The sequence below is a fragment of the Apis laboriosa genome, unplaced genomic scaffold, assembly GCF_014066325.1.
Source record: "Apis laboriosa isolate Shangri-la unplaced genomic scaffold, ASM1406632v1 scaffold68_cov148, whole genome shotgun sequence".
NCBI lineage: Eukaryota > Metazoa > Arthropoda > Insecta > Hymenoptera > Apidae > Apis > Apis laboriosa.
In genome coordinates this window covers 4,509,560-4,532,481 of record NW_025224135.1, presented here as the reverse complement: position 1 = coordinate 4,532,481, position 22,922 = coordinate 4,509,560, and the positions used below count along the sequence as shown (strand labels likewise).

At 26.9% G+C, this 22,922-nt stretch overlaps 1 protein-coding gene across 1 annotated transcript in view; it reads left to right on the top strand.

Annotated features, from left to right (window-relative positions):
* Positions 1-658: 658 nt before the first annotated feature.
* LOC122718814 overlaps positions 659-22,922 on the top strand; it is a 33,052-nt gene continuing 10,788 nt past the window's right edge. The window contains exons 1-2 of the mRNA XM_043944163.1: positions 659-983; positions 17,238-19,351. Of these exons, the coding sequence (XP_043800098.1) occupies positions 18,366-19,351 (986 nt within the window). The 5' untranslated portion in view covers positions 659-983; positions 17,238-18,365. The remainder of the gene's footprint in view (positions 984-17,237; positions 19,352-22,922) is intronic.

Genomic DNA, 22,922 nt, shown 5'->3' with positions numbered 1-22,922 from the left:
TATTGTAATATTTATTTTTCTTTTCATTATTAAAAAAAAAATTAAATTAAAAACGAAATGATTTATTATTTTATATAATAATAAGATATATTTTTCTTTTATTCTTTTACAATATTTATAAAAAAAATTATTTTCAAAATATATTTTTATAACAATATTTTAAATGAAATATTTCAAAATTTGCAATTGAATGATAATGAATTCGAAATATTCGCAAAATTATAAAAAATAAAAAATCATAATAATTTTCTGATTTAAAAAACAAAGGTTTTATAAATATGTTTATTAAATTCATATAATGATATATTATATATAAAATTAATCAATTTTATTATATAGAAAATTAATTACAAATAATAAAAATATTAAGAATATAATAATATTAATAATATATATAATATATAATATAATATATATAATAATTATTATATATCGTAAACGAGTTCATTGAATTCGTGTAAATATTTTAACAATTATTTAACAATAATTAGTAATTTTTAATAATTTTCGAGATTCGAATTTTCATGCAAAGAAAAACTGTACGTAAACGTTCGATCTGCGCATCCCCTCTACTGTTTCGTTCCATAACTGCACTATACTTACTACGATCAGACGATTGGCGCGGTGGCAGTTCAGTCTGTGTTGATCGCTCGCACGGTCTACGTTATATGGTATGTTGATGTGACGTGTGTAATGCCGGTTTTTCAAAGCAATTGATCTAGAGAAAAACACGACAATCGTCGGATTGACGTTTCTTGTGGTGTGAGAAACTTCATCGGAGTCTGCGCGCAGGTAGCGCGGACGAATCGCATTGCGAGCATGCGAGCCCGCTGAAGCCTCACGTGTGCATTTGAATTTTCAATAAGATCATCTGCCAGATAGTGTAGGTGTATTTTGTTTGGTGCAAAAAGTGGTATTCAGATCCAACTCAGTGCATTCTCGTCTTCGAAAACGTTGGCAGAGTTAGCGGAATGTGGCACGAGGTGAGTTAGCAGCCCGCCCGGTTTTGCCGAGGCCAGGGACGGCTCTTGAAGGGCCCTTTTCCTTTTCTTTTACATTTTGCAGTTTCTTTCACTCGTTATGAATTATTTTGCTTGTTAAAACGATCAATTTTACTTATTAGTGTGCAAATGAAACTATATAAAAATAAATAATATATTTTATAAAAATTTGATAATCTACACATTATTCGCTTTAAGCAAACTAGCAAATTTAGTAATTTAGTCTATTAGTATTTGAAGTTTACAATGCATATGACAAATTGGAATCAATGAAACATTTAATTTTTGTTAACAACTAGATTTTATTAATTAATTTGATAAAAATATTTAAGGAAATGGATCATTAAAAGAATTATATGAATATATTAATATATGAATAATTTTTTTTATTTTAAATCATTGAGATTTTAATCTGCATATTGAATAATACTTATAATTCATTTATTATATTATATATAATATTATTTATAGTTAATAAATAATAAATAATTATTTGAAATATGAAATATGTCATTATAATTTAAAGAAGAGTAACGTTTTGTTCGAAGAGATACGATCGATAAATACGTTACGCGCCAACTGTTTGGCAAAAAAAACTTGAAATATAATGCGACGCGTCGTTCGTTTAAGGCCGCGTTTACATTGGCAATTTTTAGTTGAACAATTAATTAATTTAAATTATTCACAATCGTTCATGTAAACACAATGTCAATCAAATATTGAATTATGATCAGGAATGATTCATCAGAAGTGATAATTCATATTATTTTGTTTTTTATCGATCGATGTGATCGTTCGATCAAAAATTACTTAATGAAAATGTGATTTAAAATACATTGTTGCTTATATACAGCAATATAATTGTAATTATAAAATTTATAAAATTTAATTTATAAAATATAAATAAATAAATATGTTAAAATTGTAAATATAATATAATAATCGATAATATTTTTAATTAATAAAAATATGAATAAATTATTATAGATTTAGATTTAAATAATATATATTTAATATAATTTAATGATAATTTTTAGAAATTACTTATATTTTTAAAAATTATTTATATTTTTATGAATATATTTTTTATATTTAAAAAAAATATTTTATATTAAATTACATTGTTTGTTAAATTTTTTAATGAAAAAATTATCGATGAATATTTTTAAATTTTATTTTACATGATACATGTAAATATACATTACATATATAATATACATTACATGTAAATACAATCAATTAAGAAGGATAGAATTCGAAAATGGTCGAATTCCATAATTATATAATGAATAAATATTATTTCAAAGAAACAATTCACAATTGATATAAATAATGAGGTCATATTTTATAGGATTAGGCTGTTTCTTATGTCATTGCAATTATTTTATTTTTTTTATTGTATATCATCATATCTATCAAGCTTATGATCTATTTCTTTTTTTTTAAAAATATAGAATAATAAAAGTTTCATGAATGTTACAATGAATTATTGATTTTTTAAAGAATTTTTTCAATATTAATAATATTAATAATTATCAATAATATATCAATAATTATCAATTGCTTTAACAAACATTTTTATATTTATTATAATGATATTATAATATGAATAGAATGAATAGATAGATAGAAAATATTTGTACAGAGAATATTTTGCAGGATAAGGCAGGATTTCTTATATATTTCTTATATATATATATCAAATTTATATTGATTTATATATCTATATGATTTATATATAATTGATATAATATATATATATATATATTATATTGATATAAAATACTTAATAAATATATAAAATAATAAAATATTTCTAAATCTAAATAATTCTGTTTTCATACAAGTATTTTTTAAAGTCAAAACAATTATCTATTTTAATAGCATTCTAAATGGAAATGTATTGCAATTTTGATCAGTAGAAAAAATATGTATTTTTAAGAAGAATGAAAATGAAAAAAATATTTTTCGATTTCGTTCATAGAATAATACAAAATGAAGGCAAGAAAAATATTTTGAATTAATTACCGTAAAAAGAAAACAAAATTCAATTAAACTCTGTGATAAAGATGATATTTGTGATAAAGATTATATAAAATGTACTGTAACAATGATATATCTTGATTTTGACTCAAGATTGGATTATTAAGAACCTAAAGCATACATCGTTATAAAGAACTTATCACAAGATGGATTTTGAATTACGAAGTACTGAAAAGAATAAAATCAATTCTTATTTGTGCTAAACATGAGTCTTTTCATTGTGTTTTATCTACTATATAACAACTTTTCAAACATGTGCATCGTTACTTTTATTTGTCTATTCTAATTACAGTTTTAGGATGTTCGCAAATTAAAAAAATGAAATTGAAGAAGAAAAAATTATAGAATATGAATGTGTATATTTTTTTAAAGATTTGAATCGGTTAAATTTTCGGCAAAATATTTTTAATGTTTTTATAAACTTATAAATAAAATAAAAAATTTATTTTAAGATTGATCTTTTATAGATAAAATCAAAGAAAAAAGTTTAATATTTTTAATAATTTGCATATTTTTAATCATAGAGTTAACAATTTTTCTGTGAAAACAGTTTTTGTAAAAATCTAAATTGCTAATTTTAAGATTTGATGATATATTTTAAACAATGACGAAATTTAAAAAATGATAAATTAAACCATCTCTGTTTTTGTATGAATTGTATAAATGAAACATATAAACATATTTCAATTTTACAAAATATTAAATGTGAAATTAAAAAATAATTGATTTGACATTGAATGATTTAAGTTTAAGTTTCTGATTTAAGTTTCTGTCCAAGCATTTCGTTTCTGCACATGTAGATGGCATTCGATTTTATAATTAATCATCGAAAAAAACAAACGTTAAGTAATAGTTAAATTAAGAAGTTTTCAAATAAATTATTAATTTTTATTTATTTGTGATTAAATAGTAATAATGATTATTAATAATTGTCAATGTTCGCTATTATTGTATTCCAACATATTCGTTAATATTTCAAATATATAATAGTTAATGTATTGTAAATTAATGTAATGATTTTCGTAGCACACATTCATCTTTGTTTATAATAAAAAACATTGAGCAAAAGTGGAAGAAATTGAGATTTAATTCATCTTGATTTTTAGTCATATTTAATGTAACTTGATTGATGAATTAATATAACATTGTAATCTATTAATTAATTTTGCACTCTTTTTTAAAATATGATTTATTGCTTATGATTATTGTTTTTATCATATCATTTTATTTGCGTAATCAAGATAATTTTATGCCTGATATATGATTTCAAATATGTTAAATGCAGTACAAGAAACGGAAGAAACAAGGACAAAGTAAGGAAACAAAACAATGAGTGTAAGAAAGATAGAAGCAGAATGAAAAATGATCGCATTAAGCAGCACAAATGCCAGTAAAACGTCAGGTTACAGATCAACGCGATATTTGCCTCATCGTCGACTTGTGCGGTCGCTCTACGGCAATTTTGTAATTTTTCTTTTTCCCGCCATTCCTTTTATTCCTTTATATACATATAGCTTGAACATTGCATTAGCTACGATTTGTCTCATATATCTATCTTTTCTAGTCTCTTTTACTTATATATATATATATATATATATATATAAGTAAAATATATAAATATATATATATATATTTCATTAAAAACATTTTTAATGAATCGGTTGTCAACGTTTACAATTGTATAGACAATGTGAAAAAAAGATTATTCTTATTTATCATTATTTAATTATAATTACAAAAAAATATATTTAAAAATTTACTCATAATATAATATTTTCATATATGTTGTAAATTGAATATGAAATAATATAACATTATCAAACCATATTATTTGAGTATGCTACTTTTTAAAGATGTTATAAGGAAATTATATTTTTGAATAAAAATGTTTTTGAAAAGTCAATTTCTTGATCGTGTAATAATAAAAATTTTACTAAAGACCGTTTCGTGTGTTCTTATCTCTCTATTCGCGTTTTAAGACATTAGAAGTCAATGAACAAAAGATTGTACTACATCAAATTCGTTGGCATGCGCAGACGGCTTTTTTGTTTAGCGCGTTCGTGCGCGCATTGACTTCTCGATGGGACGCCGGGATATGGAAGGCCGCCGCGGTAGAAAAAGAAGTAACGCGAAGGCTCGTCAACGAGAATGACGCTCTCTGTAAATGATCAGGAGTACACTGCCGGACAGTTCTTGCCTTTTTCGAACAACCGTTTGCGAAACCGGGCAGTGCGACATGTTTACCAGCTTCACTGATCGTCTTGCTATTCTTAATTTTTTGAATGTCTCTAAGATTGATTTGGACTTGAAGATAATTTTTTAAAAATCAAATTTTTATATTTTGTTCGAATATAAAATGATTTTTTTTTTATAAGTAACTATTAATAAGTAATCAAATTAATCACTTGAAAATAAAATATTAAATTGCATTTCTATAGTGTACGATTGAATGTGTTTATTAGAATAAGAATCAGTTTATAAATATCAAAATATTATTATTATATCATATAATTATTTGGAATCAAATAGTCTTCCAATTAATAATCAAAATCCTTGTATATTTTTTAATTGATTCTGCGAAATAATAAATATATATAACATTCATAACGAATATATTCAAAAATATGTTTATAAATATGTTTATAAATATATTTAAGCATTTATATATACATATTTTTATCAACAATATAAATAGCTAATGAAATTCATATTGCATTATTTATTTTATGTGGAATACAATGGATTAAAAGAAAATCATCATTGGAAATAATTTAATTTTTTGTTCTACTACTATAAAACATAATGAATTTGTTGAAATACATTGTTGAGATACAATGTTGATACTGAAATAGATAGAGAAGCGTTAATATAGAAGAAGATATAAGAAAGCATGGAGAAAGAGACAGTGAAGAATTAGAAGAAACGAAGAAAAGCAAGACCCAGTGTCCATTCAGCAGACACCTGCCACGTTAAATTCAACCAGGCCAGAAATGCTGCTGGATGCTTCCTTCGAATTGACCAATGTGAAACAGAAAGAAAGCGAGATCTGTTCAAGTAGAAAGTTGAAGAAAGAAACATTGGGTTGACTGTATGGCGATAGAGGGGCAGGAAAGTGGAGGGGGATGAAGACGCCGCAAACAGGGCTGGAGAAGGAGGAAAAAGAAGGAAGAAGAGGCGCCCTGTAGTTACATCTCTTTTACATCACTCGTTGTCCTGTTCGTCCTTCTGACCGCGTGTAGAACGGACTAAAGAAAATAAGTCGAGATATCATGCTGATGATTCGCTTCCTTTTCGTTTGTTCCTTCTCTATTTAAGTTTCACATTGATTGATTAAAATTGCTTCATTTTTTTTTTTAATATATCATTAATATAATGATATCTCTCATTTCATTTAAATTCATTTCATAAACTATGTGATAATTTGTTATATTTAACAACTATTATTAACGATCTTTCTATTCAATAATCATTAAAATATGGCAGATACAATTTGAAGAATTTGGATATTTGACTGTTTAAGAATATCATGCATAGCTAATATTGATTCAAAACTTAAACTATATATCTGAATTGATTGTAATCAATTCATATTACTACCAATTCATATTACTATTATTACTATTACTATTAATAATAATAACAATATAATTATTGACAATATCATACATTTAATATATAACATCAGTATCAAAAATTAAATCAATATTACTAAATTATATAAATAATAAATTACAAATAATTTGAAAAATCCTTATAGTTTTAATCTCATCTCTATTATTATTTTCCTCTGTCTTAAATTTAATATGTTTCCAAACAAAATTAACAATATTAAAAACATCTTAAACATTATTGATTTAAATAAAATATTCGATCGGCTTTTTTAAATATTATCTATTTTTTTTTAGTATTTTTTGATAATAATATATTATCAAAACAAGCTCTCTTATAACAAGCAGAATAATAATAAGATTATTCAGTAATGTGTAATTGCAAAATTACATTTACATACAGATAAAATAATGAATACAATAGAAGGCGATAGAATAAAGAAAGAAGAAATAAAAGATGAAAAAAGATCGTTGTTACCTTGAAAAAATTTTCTTTGTCCAATTTCCTTTAAACTACTTCCAACCAATTCATAACCTATTCTACAATTGAAAGAATATTATTTTTAAAACTAGCTAACTGATAAATAATAATTTATATCATAATTAATGATAATATGACAAACAGTTTTTTCTTTTCCTTTTTTTATTAGATATATCTAGTTGCTTGGTTCCAGGTATTGAAGTCAACTGTACCTTGCAACTGTTATCTAGGCAACGACCTTGCCTCCTCTCGTTCTCTATCTCTTTCTTTCTCATTTGCTTTCCAGTATTGGTACCTTCTGTAGTGCACGTATGTACTTATGTGCAAGGCAAGTTCATCGGTCTGCTCGGAAAATCATTGACCTTGCAGTTCATCGTTGCTGGATTCCTCCAGTTCCTATTACGTCGTTCACTTCCCGTTACAGGCAAATGAAAGCCAGCTGGCTGCTCAGGGAAAACGCGTTTTTCCTCGTTCCCTGAATACTTGGTTGTGTAGAATACCTTATGAGTAGAACAGTAACATTGCGTAAAATAGAAGGAATCAAGGAAGGCGATTAATTATAATGATTAACACAAGAAATCTCTTTCATGTTTAGTGACCTCCATGTTATAGGTTACAAGGTTGCAAAGTCACTTGGTATCCGTGTTTTTTGAATATATTTTCTTCTTTCCGAATCAAAATTAAAATTGAAGATTAGAAAGATTACGCCATTGTAAATTGATCGACTAAAAAACAAAAACAAAGAAAAATAATTAAACATCCAAGACATTATAACATTACAAAAAGTTTATGCAAATAAACATTCTATTTGATTTTTAAAATATACATAAAGTAATGTATTGTGGAGAACCTCTAATGATAATCTTATAAGCATTTTTTTTGAAATAGATAAACATTTTGAATAAATTATAAATTATTATTTTAAGTTATCATTATTATTGTTAAATCTGGAATAAATTATATTATATTACGCTGCATATGTGCAACGATAAGAAAATAATATAAGAAACAACAATAAGATGTTTGTATTTATTGGCATAATATATAATAAATAAATATATTGGTGAATAACATTGATTGATCTTCATATAATATTTAATAGTAATTATATTTTTCGAATACATCAATTGAATCTATGTATATGAAATATCAATAATATTGTTTTTTAATTGAGAGATAAATACTGTTCAAATAATGATTCTCGAGAGTATTATTCCGAATGAATATCAAAAGAGAACTGTGAAGAACAAAATATTTAATACTATCGTTTTTAATTTTATAATATGATATTTAATTTGTTAATACTATAATGACATCGTATGATTTAGTTTTCTTTTTCATGGTGATTTGTGAATCACGATGTATAATATATGTAATGAAATTTTATTAATATATAGAATTTTATTAATATATATAACATGAATATAATTATGTATGTATTGTTTTATTTTTTAATAATTTTTTTTTTGTAAAAAATAATAGAATCTTTAATCAAATCGAAAGAGAAGTATAAAATTATAAAAAGAAAGTATTATGAAATAAAACGTCGCGGAAATTGAAAAGTTAATTAGTGCATTATATTACAGAGTCGAGCGCACGGATCGAATCTCGGGTTTCAAAGTGTAAATTTCCTGCGTTGCGGAGATTTTTTTCACTTCTCGGCACTCCGGGATGCCATAGAGTCGTGGCGACCTTGAAACGAAACATGTCATTACTGCTTTTGAAACGTGTATTTCCTTCAGACGAAATGATTGCAACAGTATAAGCTATTCGAGATATTCAAAAAAAAAATTTCATTATCGAGCTGTTTCGTAATGACTAATTCTATTGAACCGCGTGTGTAAAAATAAAATTGTTTTTCATTTGCTACGAATCTATTTACAATATTTTAAATACTTGTCTTTTGAAAAAATGATTTTATTTATTATTTAAATTAAGTTAAAGCTTTATTTTTTTTAAATGTTATATAAGAAATGAATAGGAATATTTTTTACATTCTATACAAATGAATAGAAATATTTATTTTTAATTATTTTTTTTTTATTTTTTATATTTTTATTTTTAATTATATAATTTTTATTTTACATTTTATAAATACAAAAAATAGATTAAAAGTTTCGAGTTACTAATTCTTATTATGAAATCAGACATAAGAGATTATAATTTAGATCAATAGCTCTAAATTTGTTCAAATTAAGAAACAATTTTAATAAAAAAATTCCATATACGATATACAGTATATCACATGAACACGCATGTTTTCTGATTATTCATCAGCTTTAAGTCACGTAGAAATAAAATTTTCTTATGATAAAAGAAATATTATATAATTCATTTCTTTAAAAAATTTATCTATCTACTTGTATAAAATTATTTTAGATAAACGCGAAAAAAATATAATTTACGACTTGCAATTTATTGCAAATGTAATTTAAAATATTATTCATCTTTAATATAATCTAATTAATTTTTATATATTATTTGCAAATAGTAATTTTTAAATTTTTTTTTAAATTAATATATATATTATAATATATATACATATATATTATAAAATTATTAAAAATAAAAAATATAAAATAATATATTAAATATAGTAATATATTTAAGATAAATTTTTTAGTTTTTGAAATTACAATTGTTTCACAATGACAAGCATAAAAACAAGTTTCTGTGACTAGTGAGACGATAAAGAAATCGACAAAAGACGGCTCGAATTACTCGAAAGTAGCTTTTCTAGATATACACACAGACTGTTGCTAAAATTATTAATAAGCTTACCGTAGCATGCGAGGTTTCTTTGATGACGGGTGAAGTCTTATATGAGTTAGTTAGATCCAATTTAACAAATTTACTGCTTTACACTGTGGTTTTCAATACATTCATTCTTCTTCATGGTTTCTCTTCATCCTCTCTTTTATTTCCGTCTACATTTCATGATAGTAGTTATCGATAGACAAGTTGTTCAAAACAATTTAATTATATTAGTGCTATTAATTTGTGGAAAAGAATAGTGGTAAGATAAGTATATAGAATATTATATCTTTGTATAGAAAACAGAATTGTTTCAAGTTCATCTTCATTATAATTTTTTTATTTATATTGTTATTTTTATGACTTAGCATATATTTTTGTTTAAACAGAGCGAATATATATGAGAGAATATATATTACGTTGAAGTAGTTTGAAGTTTTTTAATAATTTGTTTTGAAGTAGAATGAAAAATTTTTTGTAAGTATATGCTAAAAATTTAATAATTTAGATCATTGATGAAAATTAATTTAAATCATTTAAGTCATATATATATTGTTGAAATTATTAATAACATTCCAATTCAAAAATGAAATTTTTCATTAAAAATCTTATTCCTCTTTTAATTTATTGTTTCAATTTATATTTCTTTTTGTATAAAAATCCATTATATGCAAAAATACACTATGCAAAAATTCGTAATCATAATCATAATCATATATAAAAAAGAAAAGAAAAAAAGAATAAAAACTATTAACTTCCATATTTCATAACTTCACATCGTTTCTTCAATATTATCACGCTCAACTAACCAACCAATTAATTTTGCAAAATTCCCAAAGGAGAACATTTCCTCATTTCAAACCAGATGGAGGCCTTTTATCCTGATTTTGGGAACCTCCTTTGGTCAGCATCTCCCTGTCCAATTACTCGAGACATTAATTATGCTTAATTATTGCCCAGACGATCTGAAATAAGCCCGCGTTTTACCCACGTCAAGTTCTTAGGCGCGGTTTAATGAAACGGACGTCCGGTGTGTATCGTTGATAATAAGTTTGCCGCTGTTAAGGGATCGCGTCGATTTCATGAAAGGCGAACGCCCCGTAGAAAGTAATTTAATTCCAGCCGGTGGATGCGTGGCCCGGAGACCGGTGTAAATCACGTGGTCTGAACACATGTGGCTTGAATGCCGCCGCCATTGTTTTCCGACGAATTCTTCATCGAGTTTAAATTCTTCTTTAGTAGAAAGTATAAACCGAAAAAGAAAAAGTTATCATTATAGAATTATGTGGGAAATAATAATAAAAATAGCGTAAAAAAGATTATAAAAATAAATAGAAAAAAATATAAAAAGTATTGTATCATATTATCGTCGTTTAATGATCGCAAATTGGCGATTTGTTTAACAATTGACCATAAAAAAAACCGGATTCAAATAAAGAAATTTGTATTCATTGAAATTTATTTATTTTCCTACTTACTATTAAAAAATAAGAAAGTTAATTATAGATGGAAATTTAACTTTCGCTTGGTAAAATTATACAAGTTCTTCTCATCAATTCATATATGTATTTGTTTTCAAACAATAACCGGAAAGTAATGAATAAAAGATGAAAATTTCAGTATGTACGTAAATCGAAGTGATTGAATGACGACTTTAAATGTGTTGGTATTGCTATTTGTGTGGGAGTAAACGTTCTTGAATGCGTTGAAACGTTCTGCTAACTTACGAATGATGATTATTCTTATATATTTTATTTTTCGATCTTATTATTAAAACATTTTTATAAATATCTTTATATACATATATTATTTTTTATCATATTATTATACTATTATAAGTTCGATATAAGTTATATTTATTAATTCCAAAATAAACAAAATTCAATAATTTTGAATTGATAAAATGCTTAGATATATACACGAAATGATTTTTGTATTTTATGATTTTTTAATTTTAGTACTTTCATATAGATTTGTTATTTTTCTTATTATTATTAATTGATTATCATTTATTAAATGAAGATCTTAAGGAAACTTTAAAGTTTCCACTTTCCATAATTGAAGAACAGTTACACGAACATATGCACATATAACTGTTACTATCAAAGAATGACGCGTGTTCAAGTTTCACAAGTTTCACCGGGTATATTTCAGAATTACTTGCACGTACATCAATCACAAACAAGAGCCAACTTAATTTTTATCTTAAAATACCAAACGACAGAAGAAATAACAATGACACGTTGTTGTTCGTTATTCTGTGATTGATTCATGAAATGCAGTAATTTTAGCTTTCAATAAACCTTCGATGTATTAAACGATCAATCTTTCATGTACACACATTAATATTAACGATTTCAAACTTTGCATAACTTCATATACATCTACTACTCTATTCATAATCTGTTGAAGTTTGAATTAAAATTAAAGTTTCTTTGAATTAGCAAACAATTAAGATCAAAACTACAATAATATTCCCATTCAAGATCTTCATTCAATTATAAACATAATACAATCACAAACGTAATATCATATAAATTAGGAAAAATATAGGTTATGTATACACGCTTAGAATTCCAGATTCTGGCAACCTATCTAATCCCTTCTCTGCAAACATGGCGCGCGCCTCGATATATACGTAATATATGTATATATATATATATATATATATACATATATTCATGGCCTGTACCGTTTCGAGAAGTGAATCGAAAGAATGTAATCTCCAATCTTCATCTTCTACCGATTCGTTTCATGGCTGGATACATTGGTCAGCTATTCTCTTTATTATTCTGGTAGAGGACACATCGATTCTCTTACGAAACCTCTCACTTTATACATCGATTTAACATATATTGCTGTTAAAGAGAAGCCGGTCAGAATACGCGAGAGGTTGAACTATTGAAAGTCGATCGGTAAATCGCACAGGATTTGAATCTGTCATTTCTTTTCGAATTTATGAATTTTTTCGTTTCTTCTATATGCCTATATTTTGATCAAAATTTATTGGGATGATTCATACAAAAGTCTTTAAGAAATAAGTTTCTTTTTTCGCTATGTTATAGCTGAATTTGGCAAATAATCAACAACGGGCATTCATCTGATTCGGTCTTCCTGGTTTCGATCGACATAATCTGGTTATTGCAATTAAAATATTGTTATCTAACAAAATGAAAAAATTCTTCCCCTTAATTGGAAGTTAGATATGTAATAATTAGATTTAGTTGATTGAGAAATTTTTATAACATAAAAATTATATTATAATTATAATTAAATGACATTTAATTAATTTTTAGTTATAATTTTTTTAAAATCTTTCTTTTCTTATGTTTATATATATAAAAATTTTAAAATGTTTATATATATATGTTTATATATATAAAATTTTAATTTTTAAATTCAATATATTTTTGCACTAACATCACATCTTTTAATATTTTTTAGAATCTTTGGTTTTGACTTTTTCAAATTGTTTTATTTCAATTATATATAAAAATTGATAAAATCCAAAAAAAAAAAAAAACAATAAAAATAATTATAAAATATAACATCGAATCAAAATTATAGCTTTTTTTAAAAATTATTTGAAATCGATTCCATTACTGTATGATTTTATCATAAATTCGCGTAATACGTTTCTCTGTTTTATAAAATACATACTATACTACTATACATATTATATTTCTCCTTACTATTAAATAAATGTGTAGAATCGTGTGATCTTTGTCGCGGTAGCGCATGTGCACGCGTGTACTACGTTTACAGAAATCCCTATAAAAGAAAAAGAAAATGTTCTAAGGTTGAACGAAGTCAGTGTGACCAACGGAGGGCTGGACACACGGAATGCGAGCGGAACCCGTTTCTATGAGTCAAGTATGGCTATTGACAACGGTCTCTACTCTATTTCTCTCTCTCTCTCTCTCTCTCTCTCTCTCTCTCTCTCCTTTCTTTCCTCCCTCTCTCTCTCTTAGTAAATCCTCTCCTCGTGCCCTACCCTGTTCTGCTTGTTTCTGCGGTTCAAGATTGTGCCACATGATCTGAAACGTAGGGAAGAAGGGAGTGATGGTGAGAGGATTCACGGGATCGAATCAAGTTACATAGTCAAAATTCAAAATTGCGATAGAATTCCAATGACAAAGGACGGTTCGAATAATATATGCCGTGAAATTCTATTATACCTTTCATATGAAATAATAATGTAAATAACGTAAAGTTTATCGAATGACTAAATTCTAATTTCAATAAAATATTTATCAACTTTCATTTTCGTTTGATCGCGATATATTTTTTTATTTGCCTAGCAGTCTATGACATTATATTTAACGAAAATAAATAGAAAAGAAAGATTAACTATCAAAGTTGCGATCTTAGAATGTAAATGGAGAATAATCACGAATGGCAGTTTTGAACTAACCTACACCATCCTTATCTACCTAATAATGATAACGATATCCGGCAATTAGAATACGCCATTTCTTTTACACCTTCATCGATTTTTATCGTTTTTACTTGAGCATAAATGTTATATCATTAACTTTTATCGCTTACCTGTTGTTAGTTGTTAAATATATCTAAGTATTAAGTGTTCTAGGAAATTTTTTATCTATTAACCGGAAAAGATTTCACTAAAAAATTTAACTATATCTTCCTTAAATAGATAGTTATATTTTAATCCTAAAATTGAATGTGATAAAAAAGTAATGTATGTAATCTATTTAAGTATATTTTTTTTTTGTAAAATAAGACAAATACAGAAATAATAAGTACCTAAATATTATATTAAATATTATAAGTTCTCTGTCTGGAAAAAACTTTAACAAAAAATATAACTATATCTTTCTAGATAATTATATTTTAATTGTAATGAAATCGAATGTGGTAAAAAATATAATATAAATAATGCATTTAAGTATATTTTCTTTTTGTTGTAAAACACGAGACAAATACGGGAATAATAAATAAGATTTGTATTTATATTATATTTGTATTTATATAACGATTTTTTTATGAATTTCCAAATGTTTATACTCTAATAAAAAAGTTTTCCATGAAATGATGAATGAAAGGTAAAAATAATGAATTGTGGTTCATAAATCCATTGATAAGTTTTTTCTTTTATTTTAGAGAGTTGAATTTATCTTTATAATAAGTAATATATAAGTTTATCACTTCGAGAACAACAAACTTGCTTGTTACATTATTACGCGATAATTTCGGAGGATATTAATATTTCATCGAAATTCATGTATTTTCGCGTGCAACGTTTCCATTGATCGATCATAGAAAATAACTTCGATCTTCCGCCTTCTACGATCGAGACGCGTCTTAACTCGAGCGTTGCGAGTCTTCAACCGGATGTAACGGTATTGAAAAGAACTACTACTTGAGAAACTATTTCTAACTCTTGTATATAATCCTTTTGAATGGATTGCTTAGAATAGAATAATTGAAACTTGTAACTCGAAATGAAGAATAGATAATTTGGCAACAAAGAAAGAAAGATCGTGGAAAGTTTAACTTTTTTTTTCATCGATAATCAAAATTTAATTAAAAATTAATTTTAAAATTTAATTTAATAAATTTAATAAAATACAAAATTTAGATTAGAAGAAAAAAATTTGATTAGAATAAATGATGGGTGAAATTATACTATTTATACTAAATTTTAAATCTTAGATTACAATATTGTGAATGCAATACAGAAGCGTTTTCGACAGTCCATAGTTGCATTGTATACATCGATCCTTAATGACTATTTCTTCACAGATAATAGGCCTGTAATAATGGAATAGCCAATAAAGTATATCCTGTCGATTTAATCGTTATCCCTATAGCGTACTACGCACACAGAGATTGGATCGGTGATTTCACGCGATGTTTCGTAGATCGTGAAGCGTTTGCGTGATCCGCGCGTTTTGCGCATTCTCGTTCTCTCTACCGTCAGAAAGAGAAAGGGAGTGGGGATAAAAAAAAAGAGAGAAGATACTCGATGCGTGTTCAACTTGCCGCGGGAAACTTTAAAGAAGGTCGATACAACAGAAGATGTAATTTTAAATATTGGCCATTGGTGTAGAAGATTTAGAATAGGAAAGATAATAAGAATAAAGTGTTGAAAGTCTAACTTTCTTTTTCTTTTTTTTTTAAATTTTTATTTTATTTATTTAGAATATTTATTTCGATAATTATTTACAAATTAAATAACTAAAATTCCGTGTAAGATAAAAATGATCTGTGTGTGTATAAAAAACAAGTCATAATTTCATAATTTAATAATGAAAAATTATAGTTTTGTATGTGTACTCCTTAAATCCTATTATGAGGGAGTTAAACGACTGGAAAATATGCCGTCTTGCTACTTAAGGAAGTAGGTCGTAAAAGACTTTTGTATTCGAGCGAATATTTTTTATCGTGACGATTCGTTTTTTTATTTGACTCTTGTACTTTAATACGTGGCACGTATAAAATTATGATCTAATAACGTTTCGACTTAATTAATAATTATTCTATATAAAAATGAAAGATTTTAAAACATTATTTAGATTAGGAATACAGAAATAAGTTTTGAAAATAAGGAAATTATTTGAATTATTTTGAACGAGTTTATCTATAGTCTGTTATACAGACTATATATGTATATTTATATGTATAATATTTTTCCTATTTAAATCCGAAATATATTTTTTTCTATCTCTATATGTATTTAACATAAACAACGGTGCATTTATGAATTCTTTTTTATTTGTTTTTATTTCTTGATTGATTTAATAATAAAATTTTTATAAAATATAAATAAATATAATACAATATAAATAATATAATATAAATAAAATTTAAAAATTTTATAAAAAAATGGCTTTATAATTCTATCTTTTAACTTCTAATATAATAAGTAATATGTACTGTTTAATTTAAACATCTTGAATAGGAACATTGGAACGTTTTATGTTGCCTAATCATTTAAATAAATACTCAAACAGTTAAGCTCAAAGCGTGGGAAAGAGTTTTTGGTTAAGAATTGAAAATGTGATTTTTGTGTATTCAACCAATTAGGACAATGAACGAAATTAATGAAAGGCGTCTATCTAAAATATTATATATACATAGAACAACGAAATGATGGGAATCAGTCACTTGTTTCTTTTTTGTGGCATCTACTTGATCGTGTACATTGAAAATTTTATTTTTATTTATTATAAAATTAAATAAGGAATTTTTCATCTTTTACAAAAATTAAATCTCCAAACAATTGAAAGGATAATTGTTATTTACTTGTTTTAATTTTATCTATCTATTTTTTATGATCCTAATACACGTATAATCGATTAATTATTTTCTTTCAATCTGTTTCAGGAGGAGCATCTCGGAAGCCATGCCGGCTAACGAGTTCTCTGGACATAGAAGCAGACCAAGGCTGCAACCACCTTAACGAACCGCTATTCTCACTAGCAAGGTCATCGGGCGGACCGGATCTAATCATGCTCACGCCGACTATGTTTCCTGTGCTCTCGTTCCTCCTTCTTAACGACGTGAGGCAGAAGATCGAACGTTAAAAATTTCGACTTTGAAAAACCGTTTGTTAAAATTCAAGATCATTTAAAAGCAAAATAATATAAGAAGAAACAATCCATCGATCATTTCAAAAAGAGGAAACGAAATATCAGGAAAAGAAATATTATTGATGATTATTGCTCTCATTGTCTTTGCTCTTTGAGAGCGCGAATAAATTCTTAGAGGTAAAAACGGATCGTATCGAATAATCGAGAAAAATATTTGGTGTGATTATTCATACCAATGATTTTATTAACATCTCCCTTGTGGAGAAGCGTTTAATTTCCGTTTTTACGAGTTGTAGATAAAAGCTGAAATGATAAACTTATTAACGAGATAGTTAGAAATGGATAGAGAAAATATTTATGTACGAATATATAATTCAATACTTAATTAATAAAATGTAATCAAAGAACAAAAATAAAGTGGGACCAAGTATTTATCTAAGTACAATAATTTTTTTATTTACAATTTATTAAGAGAATAAAATAACGTATTCTTTAAATAAAAGATAGAATAATCATGCCTTTAAAGACGATGGTCCCTGTTCTCATGCTTCATTACAAAGTAATTCATCTAAACTATTCTGAAGCATGAGCTGAAAGGTAGCTAGAAATGTAGACTGCTTATTGAATGCCGTCGCCATGGTGGAGCTGGTGTGTAGCAACTCCCTAAGTCCAGGAACCTATTCATGTGTTGAAAAATTCGTAAAAGAAGAAAACCAAAAAGAAAAAACAAAAAAAAAACCGCACAGAAATTCAACGTTTAACTAATTAGAAGAAAGAAAAAAAAAAAGAAAAAAAAGAATTTCTAAAAAATTTTACATAAAAAAAAAAAAAAATTTCCAACATCGAAAAGATCACATGAAACGTATCCCGCGTGGTGCCATGTAGAGGAGCAATCTTCCTTCTGACAATCCAGCATCGAGTAATGCTGAAACACATCCTGACGGGGCAACCGTCGTCAGCGGGCTCCAGGCACCAGCACAATGATTATCAAGCGAGCTCGGGCTCGTTGCACGGCGGCCACCATCATCACCATCATTCCAGTCACCAACAGGATCAGCAACAACACCTTCATTACAACCAAAGTAACGTTCGTGGAACAGGAAGCCAAGGACGGGGAGTCGACGTTTACGACTCTGTAGTCCATCAGAGAGGCAATGTGCATCAAGCTGCCACGACGCCATCATCCACTCACAGACACCCTTTGAATCATTCCCAATTGAGCGTGAACAATCTGTCCCAACGATTAAATCATTCCCATGCCCTTAACTTGTCTACGTTGTCCACGTCGAAGCATTCGGTGAATAGTGTTAGTCCTGTCGGTGGTGGAAACAACAACAACAATAACAACAACAATAACAACAACAACAACAACAATAATAATAATAACAACAACGTGTCGACTTTGGGACATACAATAATATCCCAGGTGCCGTTGCATCAAGATAGCAGACCCAAAGCGAATGGAGGCTTCGATATTTCAAGACTGTCCAGGTTACCCAGTCAGACGACACCTTCACCTGCACCTGTTCTCCAAGGTACGACTGTCGGCGGTCAGTTGACCGGTGCTGGTTCTACGGCGTTCCCGTTGAACGCTTCCTGGTCCTCGTCCCTATCGAGGAATCATAAAGACCACGAGTCCGGAGCGAAAGAGACGTTGACCAGTTTAGGCTTGTTGTGTCTGGTGTCGTTATTATTGGCATTACTCTCGTTAATCTTCTTGCTGAAGATTTCACCGTTAACGGTGACGCCGAGTAGCCTGATCAGCCCGGAGGAATATACGATTGTGTACGAGGTGACATTGGCGCTGTGCGCCCTCGCCCTCTCCTTGAATCTTTGCTGTCTCCTCGTTTGCGCTATACAGTTCCTCTTCACAGTGAAGCTTGTCAAGACTTCGTATCAAGGACACTGGTGAGCAATATTTTTATTTATTCTTTTACAGATTAACATTGATTTTAAATATCGTTGTTCTATTTGCCAATTATTTCTGATCAAGTTTAATTTAATAATAATAATTTGGTTTATCATTTTCACTAATGTCATTTTGTTGCTAATTGTTTCTAATCAAGTTTAATAATAATTTTCTATCATGTTCATTATTATTTATTATATTCATAATTCCAAGATTAATATTTATATATATTTTTAACAGAATAATATTATAGTTAAAATGATTGAAAAAACATTTGAAAATAAACATATTGATTTAATATGTCGTATCATCAACCTTTATTCAAAGGTTCGTAATGTAATTGTTGTGTTATTGACGTATATTGTTCAATTACTGTAATTAAATAAGAAAAGTTAAATCATTGAATAGGATGATTCAAATTATAAAATAATAATTTAATTTATGAAATAAGCCAACAAATAGTGTGAGAGATAAAATAACATGGATTAAATTAAAATAAAAAATCATTCTTCCACACACTACTCTTTATAAACTTTAATAAAAAGACCTTAATTTAGAAAGAATCGCGCAATAGTATTTTTCCAGTAATCCAAGAAAAAATGAAAGAAGAATATGCAGGATTCGCGGTTGAACGATAATTAATTTTTATAATCTCACGTTACTAGCGACATCTTCAATCAAGATTATCCTTATGTACCGGATTATGAGTTCTCATTCGTCCATGCGTGGCCTATCTGTATATGTCTGGAACAAACGCAGTGTCCCGTATCCTGATGCGATATATCAGAGATTCTCTAATGTTTCTTCTCACGCGGCCTAGAAGACGAAACGCAAAAATTCACGTCCTGTAGTCGACATGTATATATTAACTGACTGCGTGTTCCGTTTTTACCGACGAAACACGCATTTAAACATATATATACAATATTACAATACATATATGTATATAATGTATATTTCTTGATGCGAACTTTGAAAATGAAAATTACACTTTTACATTTCGTTTATTTTTTACATGTCATGCTTCATGTTATATTCGTTATTTTTTTTTTTTTTATATTATTATCTGTATTTTCCGAATATGTAATTAAGATTTCACTTTTTTTTTGTGAATTTTTAATTAACATATTCGCTACTATTTCCATATTCTTTTTTTTTGTCTTTGTCTCGTGCGTAATTCATTTAATAATTTTATCAACGAATTTATACATAAAAATTTGTAAAAAAAAAAGATGATTGAATATATATATATATATATATAAAATTACAAAGAGATATATATATATAAAATTACATATGGATATGTTAATTTTTGTCATACAACTTGAAAGCCAAACATAAGCCTTTTTAAAGGCGATACTCCTCTATAAGATCCAATCTGTTCGAAGGTTTCCTTATCGGTGGTTGATCGGTTTTTTTTCGTTACTGGCTGAGACAAAGCAAGCATTGCCGACTCTAATTATCAGCGAAAGGAAAGGCGCGTTAAGTTATGTAGATTGACCGAAATCGTCGGCCAAATCACTGTGATTACTCTCGACTCCGGACATGCCATTTTGAGTTTTCTCTGGTTGTTTAATTCCGTTCTTTTTGTCTCGTTTATCTCTTTTTTTTTTTTCAATGCCAATCCTTTATTATGTGACGAGTTGATTCGCGTGGGAAAATGTCATATGCCATTCAACAAATGAAAAGATATTTGTTTTTTAAAACATTATGTGATTGGTGTATTTGAAGTTTCTTATGAATGTTGCTTCGTGATTAAGTTGTTACAAACATTATCGTGTAATAAAGTTTTTAAGTGTACAAGAAAAGACAAATTTTATCCGTCTCTCACGTACATTCATATGAGATAGTCCGTTATAGGTTAGGACAAAGAATAGGAAGAAAGACAGTGACTTTTATGGAGAAGAGATTGAAAAGTGTAAAATAAAATTTTTAAAAATTAGGATTCGTTTTCTTCTTATAAATATAAATTAAGTATTTTAATTTTCAATATTGAGAAATGAATTAAAATTAAAATAAACTCATTCGCAGAACAACAATAATTATAAAAAACTTGAAAATATCACTGAACATTTTATGATTTGTTTTCAATTTTAGTCATAACAATTATTTAAACAGAAATGTAATGATGTTCTTTCGTTTTTCTTGTTATTGTTAATATAATGAATTGTTCTGTTTTATCTTCTTTTTGCATCAACGAATGCAAAGTTATTGCTTTTAGTATTTTGTTCATTTTCATTGCTCATCTAGGGAATTTATTAATAACTTTAAAGAAAAATCTCAAAATAATAATTTTTTAGAATATTAAATATATTCCATCATTTAATATATTTTTAATGGAAAATGAAGAAAAAGTAGCAATTAAAGAAAAAGATATATTATTTAAGAATATTAAATTATTTATTTTATATTATATAATTAAGAATGTATAGTAATAATACAGATAATTTTTTAAATTTTAATAATAAAAAAATTCGTTTAAAATGTTTTTATAATTCCTTGTTTTATAAAATGACGTAATAACGACCATATTGATAACTCGACGAATATAATAAAATTTACAATGCATATTGTTGCATAGACATAAAATTGATCGAATATATGATTGATCGCATGCATTCTAATGTTACGTTACAACATTCATTATATTGATACGCTCATGTGGTTGAACTCTTATCGATCATTTACTGACACGGTTATTTCTATAGCGACAGTTGTGATCATGACTATCATTTACAATTGTCTACGATGTTATTGTGCTGATATAATATAGCGTATTCGAAAGGTAACCAATTAAAATTGTAATATCAATCTACTCGTTTCTCGTTTTTTTCCTTTGCTTTTATTTTTTTATTTTTACTCTTTTTTGATTGTTTTTCTTGATTTGTTTCAGAGGTATTTTAAACAATTTAAAATTTTGCTAAATCTACGAAATATGGAATGCGTATAAGCATATCTTTCTATTTAAAAAACATTTAGCTAGAAGAGATAATTTAGCGTTGATGAATAACTTTTAATGTTTTCATGAATTATTATATAAAAATATTCAAATTATAAATTTATTAAAAATATAAATTTATTAAAAATATAAAATATTCCAATTTAAACTTTGTAAAAAAAATATTATAATATAATATAATAAAAGTTTTTATTTTAAATTTACCAAAAAAAATATCAAAATATTAAAATCATTGTCTCAAAAATTCGTTTCATCAAATCAAGTCGACTGCCAACGAAAGACTAAATTCAAGAGGGTTCTTGGATCGTGTTTCTTTATACATATCATCGTCTAGCCAAAGATCGTCCGGCTGAAGATAACTGCGAAGTCTGCGAAGTGGCATTGTTAGTAGAGGAAAAGAAGCCCTCTGGGATAGCAGACGTGCTCCGAAAGAAGCACGAGCTTTAATGGTGGTTCCCAGTAGACGGTCGTTCCTCTTCGCTTGCTCATTGTCACTCGAAGCTTCAGTACTCGTCTCACACCACACTACGAATTCTGACAATGAGACTAGAGGGTTAAAAAAGTCAAGAATATATACGACGGAAGATGACGATGACGACGATCACAGAGAT